The following is a 26,335-nucleotide window of genomic DNA, read 5'->3' as shown; positions in this document are numbered from 1 at the left end:
ATGGCCACTTTAGATGGTTGTTTTCATTCTTTGAGGACTTTCAACCCATTAGTTTTAAACCAGAGGCAGCAGATTAAAGTATTTAAGGCATTTCCCCTTTATTCAATAGAAAACAGTTGAAAGATGACGGACAGGAAACATGTAGGAGAGACACAAACACAGGGGTCCACAGCTGGAGTGGAAATGCAGCAGTTACATTTGAACTTTGAGGCTGGCATGACTCCTAGGTCCTTTAGTGGATAAAAATCACCATGCACCTTAAGCCTTGAAAGGGCATGAACAGTACAATACGTTTCCCTCAAAATGGTAATTAAAATATTTTTTTAAAGGTTAAAAATCAATCTGTGAAACAACTCTTCCATATCTACTTAACCACATTATGCAGAGCACTGACCTCTGGTTTACCTTGGCTATCAATAATTCACCTCCTGCCTCAATCAAAACCAGACAAATTTAAGTCCTCGCGCATTCTGTCAATCACTCCAAGCTCTTTTGTCATTGGCTGTCCAACCCCCCAGGGGGGCAGTAGTAGGCGGTTACCACGCGCTCAGGTTGGCAGGAGCAGCATACCGAAGATCTCCTCCAGCTTGCTCCTTTGTCACACAGAGAGACAGCAGCAGCTGCAAAGGATCTGTGCCGCACCCTTTCCCCTCCTCCCGGGACAAACCACGCGGATCACTGCGCACAGGTAACTGCCGCCCAAAACTCCCGGAAGCTCGGTGAAAAGTCCAAGCACAGGTGAAGGACGCTGTCTGCCAGAGTTTGAGATATAGATCGGAAAAACACGACTGGAGCGACGATAGAAACAGAGTTGATATTTAATTGTATGAATTTTAGTCTCGTTTTTCCAAGAGGGAGCTCAAAGCGCGCGAGGAGCTGTTCCCAGGTACAGCACTACTTTGTTTCCCTTGTGGACAAAGATCTGGATTTACTTGATTAACGAGTTCTTATTCACACAAGTCAAGGTAAGTTCAGCTTCTTCTACCTGTTACATAAGTTCCTTTTCGTGTGAAAATGCTTCTCATGTTAGTTTAAAATGTGTTGAGTTACTGAAGAACAGCAGCTGAAGTGTGTTGGTGTTTTTATTGTTCCTCTGCTGAACGTTTGGGCTCTCATTAGCATGCTGAGGCGTCTGTCTGGAAGTGATTACAGCCCAAACATCACTGTCACTGTCAGTTGGCTCTTGCCCCTTCTGAGAAATGATGACATAGTGTGGTGAAATCGAAAGATTTATGTCTTATAGTCAAAGAAGCTGTTTTCTCCCTCTTGAGTAAAAGAGAAAGATCGTTTAATTTTCTGTACTTTCCCAGACTTTGCTTGGGTGTAACCTGCTTTATTTGGCATGAAGACGGCGAATTGACTCATTGATAGGCTACCAGAGATGGACGAATAACATGATGAACTTTTATGGCTGACATTCTTCTGCACAGGTGTCACTTGTATGTAGCAGGCTGAAACGCAGTCCTCTACAGCAGACTGCCATAAACCCTGTCTTAGTAAATACTGTACAGCTCAGGATTTGTTGATATCATGTGTAAACATCTCTTCAGGCTTTGCCTTTTTCAGTAATGGGAGGTCATAAAACTGTAAAACTGTGCAACTGAGTTCTGAAAGCTGTGAAGAATAGTCATTTTCATGTCTGGAGTTTCTGTGAATTTTGATCAATGAGTAGTCAATGGCAGACCAGAAAAGAAAGAAATAAACTCAGGAAATTGTATTTTAAACCACTGTTGTTACAAGTCTTTAGTCTGGAGTCTGAAATCTGCATGTTTTTCTCACCTGTTTGTATGAGGTACATAACACCTGATTTGTGGATCAATCAGTCAAATTCATTTAAATTCAAAAGATGTTGCAGACTTTAGGTCCAGATAAAAAAGAAATCAGAATTGATAGAAAGACAACACTAAGATATAAGAATATAAAGTTGATTAGTCACGTAACTGTTGAGGATTACATCCCTTCTGTCTTTCATACACAATCCAATACAAGATCACAACCTGGTCTGAGTGCCAGGACTTGATGATAAGCCAAATGTACTTTTATCATCATACTCCCTGCAGTGCTGAGAGCACAAGTGGTATCTGGTATACCACTTCTGGCTAAATGGAAGATACCACTTCCTACTGGAATATGCCGCCAGATAAAAAATTTGCATACCAGAGAACATGGAATATGCCACCAGATTGAAACTGGTTGACCTGCTCAAATTGGCACACTGCTGGTAGGTTGAGTGCCTTCACGAGACACCAATGAGTGTGTGTAAACATGCATGAATAAACAAGTCTATCTATTTAATAATACATGGCTGGTCACTACACAGAGCACAAATGTCAAAAAAGTCCCCCTCAATAAGAAAACATTAAACTCAGCCTTGCTTACATAATTGAAACATGGATGTTCACCAAAATAAAGGAAGATTAATAAAACAATAATAAATGAATATTAAGCATCTAAGTGGTTTGTAGTCAAAGAAGGAAGGTCACAGCTCTGCATTCGAATTAGTCAGACTGGACATGGTAACCACAATCAACTGTTTACAGTAATACTGATAATAGGCTTCAACTTTCAGAAAACGGGGTTACAATGCACAAGAAAAGACAATTGAGGCAAGTGTTGGCTGTAAGAGTGTTAACTGTTTTCTCTGACACATACATGCAAACATTACCAAAAGACAACATAAATACATTCGATTTTGTTACTGTTGAAATTAGGTTGTCAATAAAAACAAACTATGAGACTCAGAAAACGTAATATGCCAGTCATAAACAAGAGGTATACCACTTATGGAACCAAAAGCCAGTTTAAAAACTGGAATATTCCAGTGGGAAGTGGTATATCCCATTCAGCCATAAGTGGTATACCAGTTTCTACTTTTTGCTCTTGCTGTCACTCTCACATTAGACACTTAAAGAGCTCGTAAAGCTGTCTTACAATCATATTTATAATGTTGCTCAGTTGTTGTTTAATACTACCTGTTCTTGTGGTGTACTGGTAAAGTTTCTGTGGTGTACTCACTGAGGGTTTGATCACTTCCTGTGATGCCCTGGTATATGAAGAATAGGAAAGCTCCTCCTTGAATGTCCCTGTAGTTGATGAAACATAAAAGGACCTTTTAATGTCTTGGTCATAGAAAACATGAAAACATGCTCTCACAGCTGCTCTTCCAGTGGTTATGATTTACATTCGAGCTACTTAGTTCTTAAATGATTGTGGGGAAAAACTGCAGAAAGTGAGCTTCATGAAGAAATTAGTGTTTCTTTTTGGATAAAACTTGGTAACGTGTTTGAATTCTTTTTTGTTGAAACCAAATTCAGAGATAAACCTTTGGTTTGTGAAACTGGGACAAAAGTTTGATGAATTTCGCATAATAAATGACTTTGACTTCAATCTGTGAAAATTTGCTTGTATGTTTGTTCACGATCAGAGAAAGCTGAGCTTTTACCATGTCTGTCCAAGGTGGACGTTAGATGTAAAAGCGAGAGACAAGTTGTTGGGACTAGTGACCCATGAATTGAAGACCTGTCCTGATCTTACAGTCTTCTCAAACACTTCAGACAACCAGCAGATGTCTTTGTATGACAATTACATTCACTTTAGAGATTATCTGATCACAGAAAATGTTTGTTTGTTTTTTGAACGAAATTCTACTTTCTTTTTTTTTCACTTGTAAAACTCATGTTTTTCTTCTTCACCAGAACGTGTGAATTTTGCATTTAAAAAAAAAAGTCTAATCTGGCATTTGATAAAGAGGAACTCTCTGATAGGTCAGCCACCTCAGTTTCAGTTCAAGATTCAATGAGAAGTGTGTGTGTGTGTGTGTGTATGTGTGTGTGAGTGATTAAACTGCTGAAGGCAGTCATTATGCAGATGACACCCCGTTGGTCTTGCCGGTTGCATGTCCATGCTTCACAGCTGGTGAGACGCGGTTTCCAGGAGATGGTTCATTATAAAAGATGATCCCCCCAGAGAGAGAGCTCCCAAAGCGATGAACAGAATTTCCGCTGTTACCTGGAATTAAAGGCCAAAAACAGACTTTACCACAACACCACCTCCTGAGTTTCGGGCACGGGTGTGTGTGCCTTTGAATGTGTGTGTGTGCATGTGTCTATGTGGAGTAAATCCTTTCTATCACATAGAAGTGCTGACTAGCTTTGACGTGCTGAGGATCTACTTTCAGAGAGCGGGAGAAAGCGTGGAGGAGGGAGAAGAAGAGACTCGGGTGTGGCTGCTCTGGTAATGACCGGTTTGCATTCAAACTGGTGTTTACAGATTCGGCCTGGTCCATTCACACACAAACACGGGCGTATGGTGTATGAAAACACACAGTCATGCAAATGCAGGCCCTGTAAGCCACACAGAGTGCAAGCACCTCGGTGAACCTGGTGACTCATGGAAGGAAATACTCTGTCAGTGTCGTTGGAAAGAGATGAACAGCTGGTACAATGAGATTAAGACTGAAGTAGAACACAAAGATTTAAAAGCAAAATCATCAAAAAGAAAATTCAATGGCATTTGTGCCAAACTTTTTCTAGTCTGCAACCAGTGACATCAGTGAGAATTGAGACGTTTTATCAATATATATAAATAACACATGACTAGTAACATGGTAAGTGTCTGCTCCACAGTTTGGTGTTCCAAGGTAAAAAGAAATGACAGAACATTTTAAAAAGTGCCCTAGGCAACAGGTTTGAAGTGAGGAAATTAAATTCTAGAGAGAGTAAAATCCCTCAGAGAACTCAAACTCTGGATCGTTCATTGCAACGTCACAGCTGATGATGCTTTTCTGCAAGCAAGGTGCTCCTCACGAATCTTACAGGCAGTCATTCTCTTTTTAGAGTTGAGGGTAAAATGCTCACAGACTGTTTTGGACATGTGTGTTGCATTGGCCACCACTGTTTTTTAGGGATGGGTACCTTTAGCATTTGAAACGATACAGCACTGATGGCTGGTACCTGGTATTCGGTATCGGTACACAATGGTACCAATTTTTGGTACTTTTTGTGTTTATGTGGTAAAAAATATTAAACATATTTATTTTTCAGTATATAACCTTGCAATGCTGTGTTCATGTCCAGCATGGAAAATCACCTACTCATCCATTGCCTCACAGTCACAAGGATACCTAAACATGGTACCTTTTGATTTAATGTGAATCGATACCCTGTACTTTTGACAGAATTCAGTTGGTACCTATAAAAGTACCTAATTTGGTACCCATCCCCACTGTTTTTCTGTTCTTACTGACAGCTCCTTACCTGGCTGCTGTTGCACATGCTCTGCTCTCATCAGCTCAGCTCCAGAAAGGGATGTTCTGTCTGCAACAATGTGACCAAACATTTTACAAAAGCAGCATTTACTAACTTTGCCATTGTTGACAGCATCAGCTTATTTTTGCTGACCTAGTAAACAAAATTGTACATTAATGCTCTTAACCCCATGCTGCCTGTTGTGGTGAATTCGTGACGTACCCCTGACAGGTCTTGGTTCACCTTAGATGAACTTTGTACCCCACTGATGCCTTTTGCCACATGTTCTACACAAACCAAGGAGAATATGTTGGTTAGAGGGTGAACCTATTATCTCTCTCTCTCTCTCTCTCTCTCTCTCTCTCTCTCTCTCTCTCTCTCTCTCTATATATATATATATATATATATATATATATATATATATATATATATATATATATATATCGATTGATTGATTGATTTTTATTTTGGTCAATTTGACAATAGAAAAATAAATACAGAAGGAGGAAAAAATACAAAAGCAAAGCAAACAGAAAATAAGGTACCATCAAAACAGGGACTGACCGAAAAGGTGTAGGCTGAAGCAGAGCTTATAACGCCTTCCCTTATCTCCTAAAAGTAAAAAAATGTATATACACTCTCTCTCTCTTGTTTGTATGTACACAGAAAAAATATAATACCTTCAATAAGAGTACCTAAATAGATTTGTTTAGTTTACATCTATATACACATACATACATCTATATAAGCAAATATACAAATTTATTTATGAATATATGAATCTAGAACTTATGCATATATATGTACACAAGGACAATGTAATACATTTAGTGTGAGCTGGACATACTTCATACATACCTAAATATATACACATATATGCATCTATACAAGCATAAAAACATATATATATATATATATATATATATATATATATATATATATATATATATATATATATATATATATATATATATATATATATATATATATATATATATATATATATATATATATATATATATATATATATATATATATATATATATATATATATATATACACTTTCATATTCCCAGATATATACTCTCCATATCAGAAATCTGTATGAGGTAAATGTAATTATTGGAAGACACTTAGATATTAGGAATAAATAGATATATACGCTTATATATCATATAACTTATTTATAACTATTGCAAGTGCTGTATTTAAATTTACAATCTCCATTTAAATATCATCTGAAAGAATGCAAAAACACACAGAAACATTTTTCTTATGATTGTAAATTAATTCAGGCAGTAAGGGGTCAAATTTAAAGATACAGCTTCCAAAAGAGCGAAGTCTTACTTAGTCTCTAACATTTGAGTTCAGAGTTATATTTTATTTAGTTTTTGAATACACAGTGACAACAAAAACTATTCAGTGTTGATGGTTCAATAACACTTGGGTTATCACAGACTACAAACCAAATCCAAATGCCACAGACTCCTAAATCCTACTTGTTTAGAATATGACACTGTGTTCAGAGAGCAGTTTTTTGGGGTTGCTTATTGTCTGCTGTTCGGTGGATGTGGCCTGGTAAGTGTTGGCTTTTTGAAACCAGCCTGAAAGTATCAGCTCGCTGTGGCTGGAAACAGGTGTGATGATGAGGTCATGGTTTCTGTAGGGACTTGATGCAGCAGATTTGAGTACGACAGTTCCACATCCTGTGATGCAGCTGCATCAGTGTGAAACCTTCGACTGAATGTTCTGCATCTGGTTACAGTTATGTCTCAGAGGAGTTATTAGTCTTCTTGGGTCGCAAAATGAGCAACACCACAGTTCCTCAGAACAAGTTAAGATCATGTCAGATTTAGCTTTTAGGTACTGTGTCCAGTCTTTGGCCTGTGTTGTGCAACATGAAAGAACTGCCTCAGTCAGTGTTTTGGGATAAAGTAGGGCAGCAAGCAAGAGGTATGTTGCAAATTGTGTCCTTGGTTTAATTTGAGTTTGCATAACTTTGATTATCTGTTAACAAAGTCTCAAGAGATTTCCTGGAGCCTGAGAGTGAAACATGAGTGATGTGAAGCCAACAGTTGACTGAAGGTTAAGTGTACACCAACGATTTAACAACATATTTTGTACGGTTGCACCCGTCTTACTTTATCAGTCTCAGTACCTGGGATTGGAATCAGCTTATACCAATACCAGTTCAGCTCAAATTGACAGACACTTATTCAGCGCTGGTGAGGCATTTCCTTGCTGATAGTCTAAAGTGAGCAACCAATGTGTGAAGTGTAAAGCTTGTAGTGCAAAAAGGTTGACGTGATGACGTGTAAAATATGAAACAGGAGTACATGATTTGTAAATTTTATAAACCTATTTTTTATTCACTATAGATCAAAGATAACACATCAGACATTCAAAATCAAAATACAAAACTGCACAGTAAGGTTTGTTTTGAATTTGTTAGCCACAGCGTAGCATCCCGTCTTCCTTTCTTCCTTTAACAACAGTCTGTAAACATGAGGAGACTGAGGAGCTCAGCAGCTGGAGTTTGGTGGGAACGTTTTTCTATTCTTGTCTGATGTAAGATTTTATCTGCTCAACAGTCCTGGGTCTTCTTTACCAGACTTTTTTGTTTTTGTTTTGTTTTGTTTTGTTTTATGATGCGTTAAATGTTTTGTTATAGAAGCAGTATGTGGTTTGTCTTTGTCTTGTTGAAATATGTAAGGCCTTCCCTGAGAAGATGCCATCTGGATGGGAGCATATGTTGCTCTAAAGCTTGTATACAAGTATTGAAGGAGCCTTTCCAGATGTGTGCACTACTAATGCACCCCAATACCAGCAGGGATGCAGGATTTTGAACTGTATACTGATACTAGCTGAATGGTACCTCTCTTCTTTAGTCCTGAGGACACAGCGTCTATGATTTCCAAAAAGAATTTCAAAGTTTAATTTGTCTGACCATAGGACAGTTTTCCAGTTTGCCTCAGTGATCTCCATACCTGCCTCTGACGTTCATTTCCTCAAACTGCTCCACAACTTTTAGCAGTTTTTCTACAGAGAGGTGAACCCCTGTCCATCTTTACTTCTGAGAGACTCAGCCTCTCCATTATATGATTTTCTTTTCATACCAAGTCATCGTACCGTCCTGTTGCCAGTTATCCTCGTTAGTTTCAAAATGCTCGTCCAGCTGCTTCTTACCAGTTACTTTTTCAACCTTATGCTGCCCCTGTCTTAACTTCTTTGAGACGTGCTACAGCCATCAGATTCAAAATAGGCTAATATTTGAGAGCTGATATGTTATTGATGTCCATCCTCAAATATTACACTTTTACAATGGAATAAGCTACTTCATTCATTCCCATCTCACAGCAAACTCACACTCCAAGCAGAATGGAGCATAAAACCTTTGTTCTGTTGCATCCCAGGCGGTCTGTTTCAGTGTGTTTGTTGCTCACACTCATTAGGGATGGTTACCAGATAAGGTACTTTTATAGGTACCATCCAAATTCTGTCAAAAGTACCTGGTACCGATTCATGTAAAACCAAAAGGTGCCATGTTTAAGTACCTAAATGCATCCATGTGACTGTGAGGGAGTGGAAAAGTAGCTGATTTTCCATGCTGAACATGAACACAGCATTACAAGGTTATACATTGAAGAATACATGTTAAATTGAAAAATCTTTATATTTTGTTATTAAACAAATTGATACTTCTTGCCACATGAACACAAAAAAGTACCTAAAATTGGTACTGTTGAGTACTGGTACTGTTTGCCAGGTACCATATCGTTTCAAATGTGAAAGATACCCATCCCCAACAGAGATGAATGGGTGAATTATTTTGCAACTCTGCTACTCAGTTTTTTGAGTAGAGGTGTCCCAACCCGATATTGATATCAGATATTGGTCCGACATCAGCAAAAAAAACAAGTATCGGTATCGTATCAGAATGCATCTAAAATCTCCGATATAAGCAGTTTCTGTTACTCATGGATTAATAATAAATGGGTCAGCTTTTCCTCATACCTACTGTTGCTGACTACTGTTCTTTGTTTGAATAATATCACTTAATCAAGCCTTTTCTAACATGACAGACATACTACAAAATAAGTACTAAAAGTATTCATGTTTAATGCTGATATCGTAGCGGATTAATATCAGTATTGGCCAATACTCTATGCTGCAGTATCGGTATCGTATCGGAAGTGAAAATGTAATATGGGGACAACCCTTTTTTAAAGTATTGAAATTGGTGTCTAAGGAGGAAAGCTAAGAGCAGGATCTTTTTTTTACCTGCCACATAGAGGGTTCGAGGTTTGTCTGTGTCATAATAAGACTCTAAACTACCCAGACACTAACTCTTGTATGTTTGATTATTTGCTGTCTAAGAACTCAAAGCAGAGGTGTGATCTCCATGACGTGCTGCTTAAAGTTTTTATCTCAGTGAGCTTGTATTTGAACACAACACAGTGACGGACACAGAGACACAGAGACAATCGAAAAGGTCAGCCAAAGAGGTCATGGGCTGTCCTGAAGGAGGAAGGAAACACAGTGACTGTTTGTACTGCGCATGGCTTTGATCTGAAGGCTCCGGGGTCAGAGATCAACTGTTGTTGTCATGCTTGTTTGACAGCTCATGTACAACAGTGAGGGAGGGGTTTAGAGCCTCTTTCACACATGCTCCACACTCCTGAAATTTACCTAACTTTATCCAGGCAAACTGTACTTCACCCTCAGCAAAGTTTCTTTACTTTGTGCCCTTTTTTACTGCTCGCCTCATGTTTCTGCATTGGTTTTCCTAATGATGTGTTTGTCCTATGGAAATATCTTTTAAAATGTCATATTGATATGAATACAGACACCATTAAGACACCCCCTCTAAACAACCATGTCACATGCTTACCTAAAAATCTGTTTCTGTGAGGTTAGAATAGAATAGAGTAGAAGAAAATAAAATAGAATATTCTTTTATTGATCCCCCATGGGAGATTTTTTTTTTCCCATAGGGGAAATTTTTGTTAGTATGTGAACAGCGTGTTTCCTCAGATGATGGTGTGCATATTTTCTGCAGTACCTGTGCTGGAGTTGAAGTGGGTGCGCTGAAAAAAGCCTGTCTAAAAACGTCATTCGTACATTTTATTCGGCTCAGACGTCTCCGTCTCACTTCCCCTCTGCAAACCACACAGCTGAGAACTTGTCAGACTTGAGAACGAATGTGCCTCACTCAAGTCAGGACTTCTCTCAGCTCTGGGCTTTATGCTTGTTGCACTTCTCCTCCGCTGTTTTTATTTTCTTTTTAATCAAACCCTTTTCCTGCTGCTGTGTCTTATCCACCGTTTCATTTTTCAGCCTCTGAAGTTCCTACTCTGCACATTTTTCTGTTTCTGATTTGGCGTCTCCCTCTGCACACCCCTGGTTGGAGAGTGGGTCACTGAGGCTCCCTCCCTGTGTGTGTGTGTGTGTGTGTGTGTGTGTGTGTGTGTGTGTGTGTGTGTGTGTGTGTGTGTGTGTGTGTGTGTGTGTGTGTGTGTGTGTGTGTTTTGCATGTTTGGACTGAGATAGAGTTACATAGCTGGATTGTGTAATTGTGAGGTGTGTCTCTGCTGTAGGGAGCCACTCTGCTCCTTCCATTGTCGACAGAGTTCAACTTGAAATCAACAGTGTGCTGCAGTTCAGTGTGAGTCGTGGTGCAGCTTGACCAAAACAGTCAAGTGGACATCACAGGCGGGTGGGTTGTTGACTAAAAACGCAGCGTGCAGCTTACTCGCGTTTACTGTAAACAGAGGGTTGAAGGGCGTTGTTTGAGCACATGTGAGATGAGTTTAATTGAAGGCCGAGCTCTACCCTGAACTGTGGTTGGATTCAATTAAAGCGTCACAGTCACGAAATGTTTTGTGTTCCTGTCATGACTTGCTGGCAGCCGGTCTAGATGCTGCTCATTGGGCTCCATAATGATAATACTATAATAGCTGCAGGGGCTGTTTAACATGTCTTTCTGGTTTAGATGTTGTTAATATGTCAGCTGGAGAGAAAAAAAGGTTTGTTACATTTCATTTTATATATATATATATATATATATATATATATATATAAATGATGAAATGACGAAATGACAAGAATTGATACAAATAACATATCCTGATTAAACTATTTAAATCACAGTAGAATACAGACTGATTGATTTACCTACAAGCCTTGCAGGGGTGTAACATAATTATCATTAATTCCCTCAAATACAATCAGAGAAAGGAACAAAGCACTGCAGAACGACAGGCCTGATATGAACAATTAGATAAAATCAAATGTGAATCCTCTTGTCTATGGATCTCACACTGAATAAAATACAGAAATGTAAATTACTGTGTGAACATAAATTTAAATACTTATTTTTAAAAATCATACTGATCTCTCTTCAGCAGAAAAACAAACTATCGTAAATGCATTTTAAAAATCTTTCTTAATTTTGTTTAATTTCAGCCTTTGCAAATTAAAAAATTGCATTCTATTACATTGCGATGTTTGTTTAAATTAAATAATTGTTCAGCCAATATATATATATATATATATATATATATATATATATATATATATATATATATATATATATGTATGTATATATGTATATATGTATATATATATATATATATATATATATATATATATATATATATATATATATATATATATATATATATATATATATATATATATATATGTGTGTGTGTGTATATATATTCAGGAATAGCAATCTTTTTAGACCAAGACTTTGAGTTATTACTTACAATGTAGGTGCAGAGACAAGAGGGAAGCAGACCTAAATTATGTCTATGAATTAAAAATACCATTGGGAAAATGAAGTATTCACACAAGAGTTGAGCTAGCTGTGATAGGTGATTGTTTTAAAACAAGTGATGAACCTCAAAGCTTCATCTTACACAGTATCCAGAGTGTGCAAGCTTTAAGCAGAGAGGTGCATATATAAAATATCACAGACAGAAAATAAGCAGCAACAGGTTTATTTTTGGCTTCAACTTCCTGATATCAGATGAGATAAGTCCAAAAGTGTGCATGCCTCTGACCATCACAAGAAAAAAGTTTTCATGACACATTTTTGAAGCATTCAGTGTTGTGTTTTAGAGTTAGTAACGTTCAAATTCAGAGTTTCGGCAGCTATTGTTGTTGTGATTGAACTAATGAACAGATAACTTATCGGTATCAGCCTTGAAAAACCAATACCGCTGATGCCTCGTACAGAGAGCCTTCAGATGAAAATTTTCTTTAAAAATCTGTTTTCTGTTGAAAAAGCATGGGATTTTATTTAATACAGAAACTTGTGGGGGGTTTTTTAGTAAAGCTTGTATTGCTGATAGTGTGAGACAGGCACTGTACACAGACAGGGTTAGAGTTAGTGTGAGCTTCTATCACAGCCTCAGAGTCCGAGTGGTTTTGTGCTCACGTACTTCTTCAGTAGTTGTCAGTTACATTCACGCGTTCAGATGAATTCGAGGTACCTTTTCTATTTTGGTTGGTATCACTTTCAATAGATTATTTCATGTCTGTTCATACCCCTGCTGCATGTTGTCTTCAGTTTGTAAACCTGCACCTTTACACCTCTGTGCATTACAAAGAGGCTTATGTGTTGATTAAGGACACCACATATCAAAAGTATGACTAAGATTTTTGTGAGCCAAATATAACATTTGCTGATATCTTAGTCTTTGATTACAGTTTTTTATTTCACTACATTTTTGAACCTTCAGAGCAAATAAGATGATGTTAGTTAGTGACCAATTTGATACCACTAGTTTTTCAGTGTTAAAATTTAGTATTTTTTTTATTCTAAACTTGTGTTTTTTCCTTTTTCGCAGATTGAAGAGTGGATCCAAACCCTGCTACAGTTCAGGCCCTTGTCCACAGTCTGGATCCCTCTAGCCCCCACTTGTCCAGCTGATGGCATGCTGATCTCAAACCAACCAGGGTGGGAGAGTCTGAAAGGCACCCTACACCTTCCTCTCTGCTCACATCCTCAACATCACCCTCTCCCACTTCCTGTCTAACTCTTCTCTGATAGTGAAACCACCCAACTTTTCAACATGGATACGAAGACTGAAGACATAAAAGGTTGCTACTTCAACCAGACCGTCAAGTTTTTCTATGAGATGAGTGGGAAGAACATCAGCCACTACTGGAGAACCCGTGACTACGTGATCGTCAGTCTGGGCATGATAGTCTGCTTTGTTGTCATCTTCTCTAATCTTTTGGTCATTGGCGCCATTTTGAAAAACAGACGCTTTCACTTCCCCATCTATTACCTGCTGGGTAACCTGGCTTTGGCAGACTTTTTCTCAGGTACAAATCTTTTGGTATCAGTGTCTTACAGTTCATTGAAAAGTCTGTTTTATGAGGGAGTTTCATGTGCTTTTTTGGGGGGTAGTTTCAGTCAGAACTATGAGATCTGTTGACTGATGAAAGACTTTTTTCTTGGTCTGATGGATTAACTTTTTTATTGTAGGTCCATTAAGGTTAAATTTATTCAGCTAATGCTTACTTGCTGCAGTAGGCAGGAAATCACCTGCTCTAAGCTGTAACAGCTCTTCAAATTTTTCATTTTTTTCATTTTAGTTGATCTGTGAGCAAAAACACCACTGTGGCCATACTATGAATGAGACACATTGTTTTCCTGTCACAGTTGTCTCTGCAGGATATGATCCCTGTAAGGTTAAGCCCAAATTATGTAATAATGATTATCATTTAACTGCAACACGCGTGTTGCATCATTAAAACGGATGTGGTTGCTATTGTAAATTTGTGGTGCATGTCAACATAGCTGCTTGGATTTGATCATGCACCATTTGCCACAAAGATACTAAAACCTGCTCCTCTCATAAATCTGACAAGTGGAGCTTTAGCGAAGGGTTTTTTTCCCCTGTGGACTTGTCTGGCCTGTGTTTCTCCTGAATATCTTTCAGTAGTCATAGCCAAGAACTGTTTCATTTCTGCAATGCCTGAACAAGCATGCTAATGAACACAAAATTGTTTTTTTTAATATCTTTTCTACATTAACACTGTTGATTTTGTGAACAAAGTTCATGATTAAAAGTGAAGTTAGGTAGAACTATCAGTGTTACAGTAGTTGAACAGTTATTATTTGTTTTTACAGACTCACTTAAACCCTTTTTTTTGGCCTTTGATACTGATCCCCTGTTTTCCTCCTCCAAGGTGTCTCCTACCTGCACATGATGTTTCATACTGGTCCCTGGACCATTAAGCTGTCCAAGTACCAGTGGTTTGTGCGTCAGGGACTGATAGACACCAGCCTGACAGCTTCAGTCTTAAACCTGCTGGCTGTGGCTGTGGAGCGTCACCAGACCATCTTCAACATGCAGCTGCATAGTAAGATGAGCACGCGGCGGGTCTTTGTCATCATAGTCTTCATCTGGCTCTTGGCCATCATCATGGGTCTGGTTCCCACCATGGGCTGGCACTGCCTGTGTGACATAGAGAACTGCTCCACCATGGCACCCTTGTACAGCCGCAGCTACCTGGTGTTCTGGGCCGTCCTCAACTTGTTCACTTTCTCCATTATGGTGGGCGTGTATACCCGCATCTTTATCTACGTCAGGCGCAAGAGCAAGCAGATGTCGCAGCACACCACCCAAATGAGACACAGAGAGACGGTGCTCAACCTGATGAAGACCGTCTCAATGATCCTAGGTGAGGAGGAGCACATCACACATCAATGGTGAAATCCTACCAGGAAAATGATAAATATCCAAGTCTGGTGTTTTTGCTGTGTGCCTTAATTTCTCCTAAACTTTGTTCCTTGATCTTTAAATGACCAGCCAAGTACAAAAAACGAGGGGGGGATTCATTAAGAACGGACTGTAGCAACAATTCACACCAAACTCCCAGCAGGGCCAAGATCAAAAGCAGCTTATGGTATGCCATTGATCACTCACTGGTACCTGACAGCTGCTCATTGGGCAATCAATAGGCAAGGCAACATTGAGCAATTTGCAGGTACCAATGAGCAATCAATCGCATACCATTAGCCACTGTTTGGATCTTGGTCATTCCCAAGAATTTTACGCCATTTGCCCCCGCTAAGGTCTAATTCACAAAACAAATGAAACTAATGACATTTCAGCCCCAAAACTTCTGCATTTCAGATTTTTTTAAAAACAAAACAAATAGAAGCACTCTTTTTACCCCGTGGTGCAGTTTGTGGAGCATTAACCCGTTTATTCATATTTTTCTGAATTCTGGTTTTAGTGCAATCCTTTAGGGAATCATTTTTTATCACCTGCTGAGTTATACATGAGTGTTCATTCTTTAGTACATTAGAAAAATAAAAACTTACCCTACCTAAAATTTTTATCTCAAAATAGCTTCCTACCAAGAGCCGGTGACAGAAAACCCCTCATTTACTGTCAAAAGTGGCAAAGAAAAGAAGCAACTTCTGAAACACTTTAAGACGCTGAATCCCTAAAATGTTAGACTGGAAGTAGACCTCAACATTTATAATCCTTAATCCAAACATTGACTTGCCAAAGACATCCACAGATTGACTTTCATTTTGATGACTGATTGATGGTGTGGTGTAGTCCTGTCAGTGTTGTTCCACCTTGTAGGTCTAAGCAGGATGTTACAATAAGGAGAGGACACAGATGCTTGACTCATTGCTTGCATTGGAATACCTTGTATAGAGCATGGATTTAATGTGGGTTCAGAGCAGTAAACAACACAGACAAAGAGAAAATTTAGAAAACAAAGAAATAAAGAAATTAAAAAAAAAGTGAAAGCTCGTATAATGTTGTATCTTAATGGCATCTAAAGTTTAAAAATACATGATGAAGCTTTACCAAGAAAAATAAATCCTCAATCGTGAATGTGCTGTTATTATTAATGATTCACAGAACAATGATGGTAGTAAGGAGCTCCATTGTGACCAGTGCTGTTTTTTGGAACATGCCACAAGCACATAATGTTGGCTTGTTTCGTGGGATTTTTGAGGCTTTTTTATCTTTATCATAAAGACTTGCTGTAAAGAGACAGGTATTGTAGGATTCAAAACAAAGGTTAGACACAAAGGGCAGGAAACTGCTGTTTTTGCCTCTATACCCATAAGTGGACTGACCCCTGCCTTACCTTGTTTTGACAGTAGAGTCAACACCACTGATGTATTTTCTGCTCAATGAAGACAAGACGAGGTGTTTTCAGGCAATGCTCACCTGACTCTACAAATCATAGAATATTAAACAGTGACAGCTCCCAAACCTTTAAACCTCTGACCTGATACATAAGCACACACTCACACACACACACTCACTGGCATGCAGCCTCCTCTCTCAGCATGTCTTCACTTGTTAAATCAGACCTTACTCCCCCGACCTATCACTCCTTCTCTTGCCTTATTTTTCCTCTTTTTCTGCCGAACTTCCTCGCTCCCCTGCTCTCTTTCCCAGCCTCCCCTGCTCGAGCTCTCGCTTTTTGAACTTTCGATTAAATTCCTCAACGTTTTCAAAATGTTACTCGTCTTTCTTTCGTCGCCAAGCAGCCAGGACTCAGCACCTCTGGCATGTGAGGAGGGCGAGAGAAACCCGGAGCATGTCCTGACAGGGAGCTGCATAGTTGAGTTTCTGTGACAGAAAACAGCTCCTCTCCTGCTCAGATGACACCACCAGGAGCGAATGATGCTGTGTTTCTGTGTTTTTTCTGTGTCAACTTAAAGGTTTTGACCTTGTTCTGGCTTTTTTAAAAGAAGCATTTTCTTCATGTCGTCAAATTCCTTTCAGAGCGTTTCAGAGGGCCAAGACTTGGATTTAGATAGTAATATGAGGTTAGGCATGTAGCTTCGACACTTAGGGTTACGGTCAAGGCTGAAGGAATGCATTACACATTTTGTGTTTGTGTGTTACCACATCATTTTCACATTACCCTCTGCAGCTCAGGCATTTGCATGTATCAGCGCTGAGCTGGAAATTAGTGCATAGAATGAATTCCTGAGCTGCCTAATCGACTATTATGATAATGAAACCTGATCATACAGACTAAACCCAGTCCACTCCCCGACATGTTGTGTATCTGTGTGTGTGTGCGCACACATTGTCCAGAAAGGAATTTACACTACATTCCCGTTCTCCCTGTGCTACCTCCTTCTCCTTCTTCACATTCTTCACAACTCCGTCTTTCATTTTCTTTCCTCATCTTTTATCTTTGACTCCTCGTGTTGATTTTTGGTCTTATCACATCTCTCCCAATGACCTTATGTAGCCTTCATATTCCTCTCCATCCTCCCCTCACCAGGGTGTTTTGTGCTCTGCTGGACGCCCGGCCTGGTGGTGCTGCTGCTCGATGGCCTTGGCTGTGATGAGTGTAAGGTGCTGCGCTACGAGAAGTACTGCCTGGTTCTGGCTGAGTGCAACTCCTTCGTCAACCCGATCATCTACTCATTGAGGGACAGAGACATGAGGAATACCTTCTGCGAAATCATCAGATGCCGGTTCTGTGGAGACAAAGACAAAAAAGGCATATCTGGAGTTCACTTTAACACCATGGAGCATGAGGTACTGTCTGAGAGCAACGGAGCTGAAGACAGCAATCACAAATAAAACAACCACTTGCACTGAGGACTCTTAAAGAGAAACCCTGCAGCCACACTGACAGACACATAGAGTATAGCTAATACAGTTAGCAGTTTCCCAGCCGTGCGATGATTAACAGATAACTTGGCCAACTCGGCAACTTTTTAACTCAGTTTCAGCTCTAGTTTTCACTCCTTCACATTTAAAAGGTCTATGACAGACAGCACAGAAATTGATTTGTGGAGGAAGTTAAAATCATTCAGGTGCCAGTCATCTTAAAAATGAAAGTCAACATAACCACCCTTACATCAACAGGTCTTTAACTGCTCACTGATAAACTGTACAGATAGTAACACACGCACAGCCAACAGTTAGCAACTAGCATTTTAGTTTAGTTTTGCGACAGCAAAAAACTATGTAAAACTATGTTTTACTGAAGGAGCTGGATGAGACCACAAACTGAGCAAAACCATTAGTTGCAGTTTTTGATGCTGTTACTTTTTTTTTCTACTTTTTTGCCTTTTTTTGTGGTCAGCGAGTCTGACTGTCATTAGTGGGCAGCATCCTAGCATGAGGCAATAACACAATTTGAATGCAGGGGACATGGGATCAACAAAAAATGTTATTATCTATATTTCCCTTGAAATGTTATAATTCCCTTGAAATTGCTAAACCTAAGATCACAAGCTAAACACATGAAACAGGACTGCAACTGATGCAGAGCTTTCTTGTTTTATCAGGACAGTTGGTCGTTTTTCCTTTGAATCAGCTACTCCAGAAAACTATCCTGTATGTCTAAAAAAAGAGTTAAAATAATACTGAAACTTGATAAAAACTAAACTAGAAAATCAGTTATTAAAACTAAACCAAGACTGAAAAGAAAAAAAGAAAAGCAAAATTTTTAACCATAACCTTGGTTAGAAGTTTCTTTTGTACCTTGTGGATGAAACGTTGACCAACATTAACTCTCACTTGAGAGTTTGTTGTAGTCTAGGGTACACAGCTGTAATCCTTTTGGCTTCAGGTAAAATGTGCTGTTTGAGCAGAGACCAACTAATAATTGAATGACAACTATTTTGATTACTTTTCCTCTTTGAGACCAGTTCTGTCAGATATTTTTGTGATTAATATAACAATAGAAGTGCCTCTGTGGCATGTTACTTAAATAAATTTAGCATAAATATGGGCTCTCAATTTTTGATACTGTAGCTATTAATCTAAAATATTGGCTGAATTTTAACAGCAGTCTGATGCATCAGTTCACCAGTACAAAATGTCATTAGAGAGATTTTATTGTGTTCTATGTTACTCAATAAGCTTCCCCACTTTGTCATGTTAGAAGACTTTGAGATTATCCGATTAACAAAACGGTGGGCAGTTTTTCATTTGATAATATTGAGGTTGAGGTTCATAGTTCTTCTAATTGAGTTCATTGGCTCAATCTTTACTTACAGGCACTGTCTTTCAAACTGTACCAAAAGAATTATTCACTGGTTTAAACTTTTTTTCATCCAGTAAACTTGAGCTCCTTGAGGAAATCTTGAATGTTGCTCATCACACACTGCCGCTCTGCTCAGAACATGACAACATGTTTTATTCATTTGAGCTTCATATGGGAGCTGAAATAGTCAAATTAATAGTAAATGTTGTGATTGTTCTGAGCTACCTTTTTGTATGCGCTGGACCTTGAGTGTAGCTACAGTTTCCTCAGAAGTCTTCACAGCATTGCTTGAGCATGAGCTTTACTCATGGGTTGCATCATATCGTGTGTCAAAGCAGAGCACAGATGGAACCTTTTGGTTTTTATTTTTGCACCCACAAAAGTGGAGTTTCATGCTGGAATTGTAACTGCATGAGAAAAAAAATATGAGCAAACCAAAATCACTTTTATGCTTAATAAATCTGTCAAGTGTTTTGTGTCATCCACAGATGTTCCCAGTTAAAGCTTTCTGACACAGCTTGGTTCGTTCGCACTCCGTGGCCCCTCATGATCTGAAGCAGCAGATTGTTGCTCAAGTGGAGTTATTTCTGATTGGCTGTTGTAGTGAAAAGAGAGGCAAAATAATTACTAAGCGCACACAAGTAGACAAAAACTCCCAAAAAACTATGAAGTGATGCTCAGCTAGCCAAAAGTAAGGACAGAAATCTCTACAGAAAAACACGTCTTTTAAGTTCCATAAAATCATCACAAAGGTAAACAAAAAAAGATCACAGTGAGACCAAAACAACTGCAATGAGTGGGTCAGTACAACAGACAGCTACAGGATGACTGTAAATGTAAATGCAATAATGGAAATGACCACAAAGACCTGATCCATTAAGCAGACAAAAAACCACCACAATGATACCCAGACCACTTTGGAGACATTTAAATGACTATATAGAGACACAAAGTCTAGAAAAAAAGAACTTCAAGTAAAGTTAGTTAAGCAGCGAACATCCACAATATGACCTTAAAGAGACACAAATTAACAATGAAGATTCACAAAATAACCAAAAAGACTCAAAAAGGCCCCAAAGGAGTCAAATGAACTCCTCACAAAGTGGCACAACCATCTATGCTACCATTCTACCAAACATCATCTGTGAGGGCAAATCGTCTCATCATGCACTCAAAAGTTAGACAAACATAATCCCATTCATGTGTGTGTCTGTGATGCCATGATGTCAGACTTTCCATGAGCTTTCCTGAAGCTGAACAGTGAAGGAGGAGATGACCTGAATCGAACTGATCTGATCTCATAAAACACAGAGTCGAAACCCTCAAAATGCCTCACACTGTAAACACGTTTATTTAGCACAATTATCCAGATGCCAGGAGTGACCCTGCTGCCTCATGTTACTCAGTTTATGTGGAGCACAACATTACTGCATCCTCTGTGAGCTGTTTGCTGATCTGTGTATGCGTGTGTGTGTTTGTTAGATCGCGTGCTCGCTGGTAAACGTGTCCAGATGTGTGCTTGTGGTTGGAGTGGGTCATGCTACTTGCCACATTTCCTCTGACTTGTTATTCTGGCATGTGTGTATGTTGGAGGCATGCTTTCTGTCATTCCCTCACACACACACACTCACACACACACTCACACATGTTCAAGCTGTTCCTGCTGCTAACAGGTAGAGCAGTCATTAGTGTGTGGTCTTTTTATGTTCCTGTAAATGTTGTTCAGGATACTTCCCGTCTTAGCGACATAAAAATTGGAGCGTAGGCCTTTAAAGAGAAGGAGGTTGTTTGGAGTAGATTGTTTCCTCTTTGTGTGATTTGATGGTAAAATATGCAATGAGTCATGTAATAGAGGTAGAAGAATGGAACATTAATCAGAGATGTGCCCAAATTCCAATTCAACAAATAGCTTTGATGCCAATTTTAATCTACTTTGTTATTTATGCTTATTTTATTTTTGCTGTTTTTATTGAAGCCAACCGTTTTACAGACAAGCCAGTATCTGTCAGCAGTGTGATAGTGATACTCGCCAATAAAGCAGTACAACCCTGTCATAAACAGTCAGGACACCAATAGGTAATGCTGTTATAAGAAGCTATTAGAGAGATACCTGTATGTTGAAATATAGCTTTTGTTTTTCACATAAATCAGCATGTTGATGCTTGTTTTTCTCACGCTACCAAAGCTAATAGTTGTTTTGTCGCTTCAGAAGCATTTTCATATTGCATTAAGCATTTATTTTTGTACAAATATTGTTGCAACTAATCTAAATAAAACGCCCACATCTGCCTACATTCATGTTGTGTTCGCTCACGTATGTCCATCTGCTTCCTAGCATGATTGCTTTTGTGATCAGCAGTTCGATATTAATTTTGGAATCACGTCAGACTATGTGGAAACACAGTCTGAGGATGTTTTTCATAGCTTTCCCTCTTAGCTGCTTTCACTGCCTTCACTTGTTCAGACACGACTAACCCAGTTTCTCTTCTCTCTCCTTCTCTTCCTGTTCTTTCTTTTTTTTTTCCCTGCTTCACCTAACCGCACTCCTTTGTTTTCCTTCCCACCCTTCTCCTGATTCCTCACCTCATTCCAACTCCCTCCTCACACTTTCATCTGTCTCTCCACCACTTTCTGTCTGTCTTCAGAAGAGTAAGTCTCGTGCAGCTGAGCCGGCGGAGAGGAGCAACGGGACGCTTCTCATCCACGAGGGCTCAGGGGACAAACCTGTCTCTTCAGAAAAGTGGAATTGAGGCAAACATCGTTAAACTTTCAGCGTACGGGAGACCAAGTGCAGACAGACACTTGACACTGAAATCCTCCCCTCTGGGTATGCACACATAAACAAGCTGTGGGATCCCAGCAGAGTGTGTGAGGGGGTCAAAGACTGTTTATTCTGCTAGCGAAGTTCAGATTTTACCTCTACTGCCTGCACACGTCGATTATCCAGCTTATGTCTGGTCCTGGAGCAAAGACAAGCAAAGAAGAGCAGATTAACTTCAAAAATCAGCTCACAAATTTGAAGTCTGACTCTTCTGCTCTGTTATCAGCATTCAGCAGAAGACAAGGAGGCAAACCGTCCATTACTGGGCCTTCAACGCTGAGGCTGAAGCCCATTTCCTGTTGAGACATAAATGAAGCATGGTCTTCCCTCAAACACATGCTGACAAAAGAGAATAAACAGAACTACAGGAGCAAACTGATGGAGTATGGAAGAACTGACCGGAGTGTGCTCTTTTGAGAGCTGTCAAGAGTTTGGATCTGTACAAACTGGTTTTAATGTTATCCTCGCGATGGATCAATGTGGTTTTAATGTCTCAGATTTGTGTCACGTTTAGTTTACAAACAACCAGTTTCAGAAAGCTGTACAATCAGCCTCATGATCAACTGAACATTGCATTGTGTGTTGATATTGATGTGCTGCTTTTCTGCCATTCAGCCTGCCCTCAGTAATACAAACAGGATGGAAATAGCAGCATTACAGTAAACTTGATATAAAAATCTGTTACACTTTTAACAGAGCATTGGGAGTCATCGGGTGTATCAAATTATGGATAACTGTGTTTTTCACATTGTTTATTTAACATATGAGGTGGTCACAGGATAATGTGAGACGTGTTCATGGTAAATGAGTCCTTTAATACAGTGATTTTCAAAGAGCGGTCCCAGGACCCCCAAGGGTCTGGGAACCATAGCTTGGGGGTCCAGTGAATAATTTTAAAAGAATTGTAAAAATGTGTTACATCAAAAAGCATGTCAGCAAACTGGGATCTCTTATAAAACCGGCTAATTTTTCCAATACTCCCACCCATTTTATCATCACAGTGTGCTGCTCTGACTGTGCTGTTTGCCTTGTGTGGATTCTCCATGTGCTAGACTGACACATAATACTTCCATTTGCAAAGTGAATGTGGTATAGACTTTATTTATGATCGCATTTTACCTGTGGATACTTTGTAAAGTATTTAGTGCACTTTGGCAGATTTTCTTAGTCAAAAAAACATGAAGGGGAATCAAACCAGTCTTTTTAGGATAATATCTAGAAATGCAACAAGTGTGGCATGAGTTACATAAAACATTTTGGGTTGCAGTATTGCAGGTAATCCAATCTAATATTGAGCAAAGGGAATCATTGTGACTGCTGGGTTTTTTTCTGTGTGTCTGTATTAATCTGCCCTGACAGTGAGGTCAATAAAAAACTCAGAATCTGTCACACCCTCCTCCATCCTGTTGACTCATATTTGTGCCAAACTTTGGATTTTTTTCTCCAGTTTGTTCAGATCCAGATGAAGAGTCACCACTTAAAGGCATCTACTTGAGTGTCTCTGTGGAGGCTTTTTCTCCTTTTCAATCTATGGGTTTCATTTTTTTGCAGTCTTTTCTTGATGGAGGAAGAGAAAACCTCCTAAGCCCTCCTCCTCCTCCGTCCTGTATCGACTCCCTTCTCGTGTTCCCCAGAGAGAATCTTTTCAGTGATAACGGCTCTTTCTTGTTCGTTGGCAGGGAAAACCTCTTCTGGGAATGTTGCTCCTTCCTCAGGTTATCCAGGCTCAGTTTCTCCAGAACGCTCTTCTTCTTCTTACGTTTCTTAGAAGGTAGCTCCCTCTTCAGGCGACTCCAGGCTTTGTTGAGAGGTGACTTTTTCTTCCTCTGCCAGAAAAATGTTCTTTTGGAGGAGGAGCCACCCATGACCAGCTCACCTGCTGGAGGAGGAAGAAATGTTTTGTAAGTTCAAAGATGTCAGCGGAGTAAAGAGAACTTATTTTAAAAACATGGAGGAAAAAAGCAGAGAGAGAGATCAGCCAACCTGGGTCAATGCATTCATTTGTATAGTAAAGTTTTAAATTGGATATTTTAAACTTGTGTGTAAAAATTGAAATTGGAATTTGAAATGAAACCAGATGTTTTTTCTAAATTATTTGTTTTCTATTCGTTTGTCACAACTGTGAAGTTTTCCTCTCTTACATTGGATGTTTCAAACTGTTTAATTGAGAGAAATATGCTTTAGTTTTTCAAACTTCACAATTTTTGACACTTTTCAAAATCACAGGGTTGTTATTCCCACAGCACTGTTCAGTTCAACATCAACCCTCAGATATAAGTGAGGAGATGAAGTCTGCATGAGCTATTGTTTACCCATCACAAAGATACAAACACTGCAGATGAAAACTGTTCACACACCTGGTTTCTCTCTGCAGTCAGTCAGTCAGAGGAGAGGCTCCTGTAACTTGTTTCTGTCCTCTGTCCTGAGATGAAAACTGAGGGAGAAAACAAGATGCCACTTCTTCGTCATGTCATCATCATGTGAGAAGAAGAAAAGGATGATGATGAGCAGTGCAGACCTGAACCATCCAAAACACCTGCTGAGGTAGAAACTCTGCTGTCTTCCTGGTTTCTTTTTTTTTCAAGCATGCAGCGACCAAACAGGGAAAGTACAAACTGGTTCTGTGACATTCCCCGAGGCTGCTCCTGCCTGCGGTTTGAAAGACACCTTCAAAGTCTGGTTCAGTGGATGTCCTCAAGCTCCTGCAGTTAGTAAAAGGTACATCTTTAGGCCTAACAGTCCTCTGATTTGTTTGTATTTCAACAATATTTAAAAGATAAGCTGATGAGCTTTTCTTCTTTAAAGCAGGCACTTTGTCTGGTCACAAAGAGTGAATCTCTGAGTGTGGCTGACTTAGTTTCATGGCTGAGTGTGGCTCAAGCATGAAACTAAGGCATCACTGGAACAAATTATTCAGCAGCATATAACCACTTAAATTTAGAGATACAGGTTTTGGCTAAAACCATACAGAGTGAATGATAAATAAATGAGCTGAAATAAAATGTTATAGCATTGATTTTTTTCATAAACATAAATCAGACAAATATCTCAAACAGTCGGTGTCATAAAGACGGCTTGTGGTTCATTTTATTTATAGATCTGCAGCGTTGAGACGCTGTCATAAGCTCTTCTGTCATTGCCTGTATTGCAGGACAGGATTTTGCTCTCCTTGTCTTTATTAGAGTTGGTCAGGTACAGGTAGCTCTTCAGGCTGCTCTAACCACTGAACTCTCTGAAATTTATCATTTCAACTCGAGAGCCCAGCCTGTGACACACCAATGTGTTGGCCACAGTGTCAACTGGTTAAAGTGAAATGTGGTCAACCTGTGTCTGTGAGTTGGTTTAAGTGTTTGTTTATTTGTTTTTTAAAGGTGTCTGTCAGCATTTCACACAAACACCAGGTTAAAATCCTCCCAAATGCTGAACTCAATCAGTCACAGTTATTAAGGAGTCAAACATTTAACAGAACCAAGGAGATCTTGCTTACATGAAAATATCTGACTAGCTGAACATTTGTGGTTTCCTGTTGATCACAGGTCGGGTCGTGGTTTCGTCTGTTTTTGTCTAAAACTTCCTGACTTTGTGATATGTGTGAAGGCTTCACGAGAGTGTCCTAATAATTTGGTTTGAAGGCCAACTCATACAGAACATGCAAACATGCCACAGTTTCACAGCTTCTGTTTTTCTGTTCTGTTTTTCTCTCAATTAAAAAATGCTTCAAGGGTCAAATTTGTAGGCCTAATCTACCTTTGTTCCATTATGAACTAAATTAAAGGCAGGATTCTGACTCAAAAACAGAGTACTAACAGCTTACTTTATTTTTTCTTAACTTATAGATGATATTTCTGTTGATCTTTATCCTATGATTTTTTTTTCTGCATTTGCTAAACCAACCACAGGCTAAATGGAGGGGCAGTGGGTGCCTCCTTTGGTGGCGCCTCCATGTGGATAAAAAGGAAACTGTGTCTGTGATTTGTGTTTCTAGCTCACTGAGGAAGCTGATCACAAGTACACAACAGGAAGGATAATCGTTTCTTGTTCGGTTTTTGCTGCTGCTGCTATAAGCCAAGTTGCAGTCTGAAACTCTACAACAGCATTTTTCTTTTCTCTGACATACCCATTTGCCGACATGTGACGTCCACGGGGGCGTGGAGCCGGACTGACAACGTGATGTGAGCTCTGTAGTTCTTCCATAAATGATTTTTCTTCATCTAGCTATATACTCTGATTAGAGCATATATATCTGTATGCTTTG

General features: G+C 39.2%; 1 protein-coding gene and 1 long non-coding RNA gene across 3 annotated transcripts; one reads left to right on the top strand and one right to left on the bottom strand.

The window, feature by feature from the left end:
• The first annotated feature begins 518 nt into the window (after nt 1–518).
• On the top strand, nt 519–23,426 carry lpar2b (lysophosphatidic acid receptor 2b). 2 transcript variants are annotated; one of them, XM_074665312.1, is made up of 6 exons: nt 519–688; nt 838–965; nt 13,103–13,583; nt 14,454–14,948; nt 17,541–17,800; nt 21,905–23,426. In XM_074665312.1, the coding sequence occupies exons 3-6, from the start codon at nt 13,328–13,330 to the stop codon at nt 22,007–22,009; spliced, it is 1,116 nt and encodes a 371-aa protein (XP_074521413.1). In that variant the 5' UTR covers nt 519–688; nt 838–965; nt 13,103–13,327; the 3' UTR covers nt 22,010–23,426. The 2 variants fall into 2 exon arrangements, with proteins under 2 accessions (XP_074521413.1, XP_074521406.1); XM_074665305.1 differs by having other exon boundaries at nt 519–738.
• Nucleotides 23,427–23,437: 11 nt separating this feature from the next.
• On the bottom strand, nt 23,438–26,332 carry LOC141786997 (uncharacterized). Its single transcript, XR_012597983.1, has 4 exons — nt 26,198–26,332; nt 24,599–24,782; nt 24,438–24,514; nt 23,438–23,959 (listed from the first exon to the last, which is right to left on the bottom strand). It is a non-coding gene; the product is annotated as an uncharacterized LOC141786997 (long non-coding RNA).
• Nucleotides 26,333–26,335: the final 3 nt, after the last annotated feature.

Source organism: Halichoeres trimaculatus, unplaced genomic scaffold (assembly GCF_033239565.1).
Source record: "Halichoeres trimaculatus isolate MK-OKI-2021-1 unplaced genomic scaffold, fHalTri1.1 fHalTri1_scaffold_2, whole genome shotgun sequence".
NCBI classification, from domain to species: domain Eukaryota; kingdom Metazoa; phylum Chordata; class Actinopteri; order Labriformes; family Labridae; genus Halichoeres; species Halichoeres trimaculatus.
The sequence above is the reverse complement of the archived record's forward strand: the minus strand, read 5'-3'. Positions and strand labels throughout refer to the sequence as shown.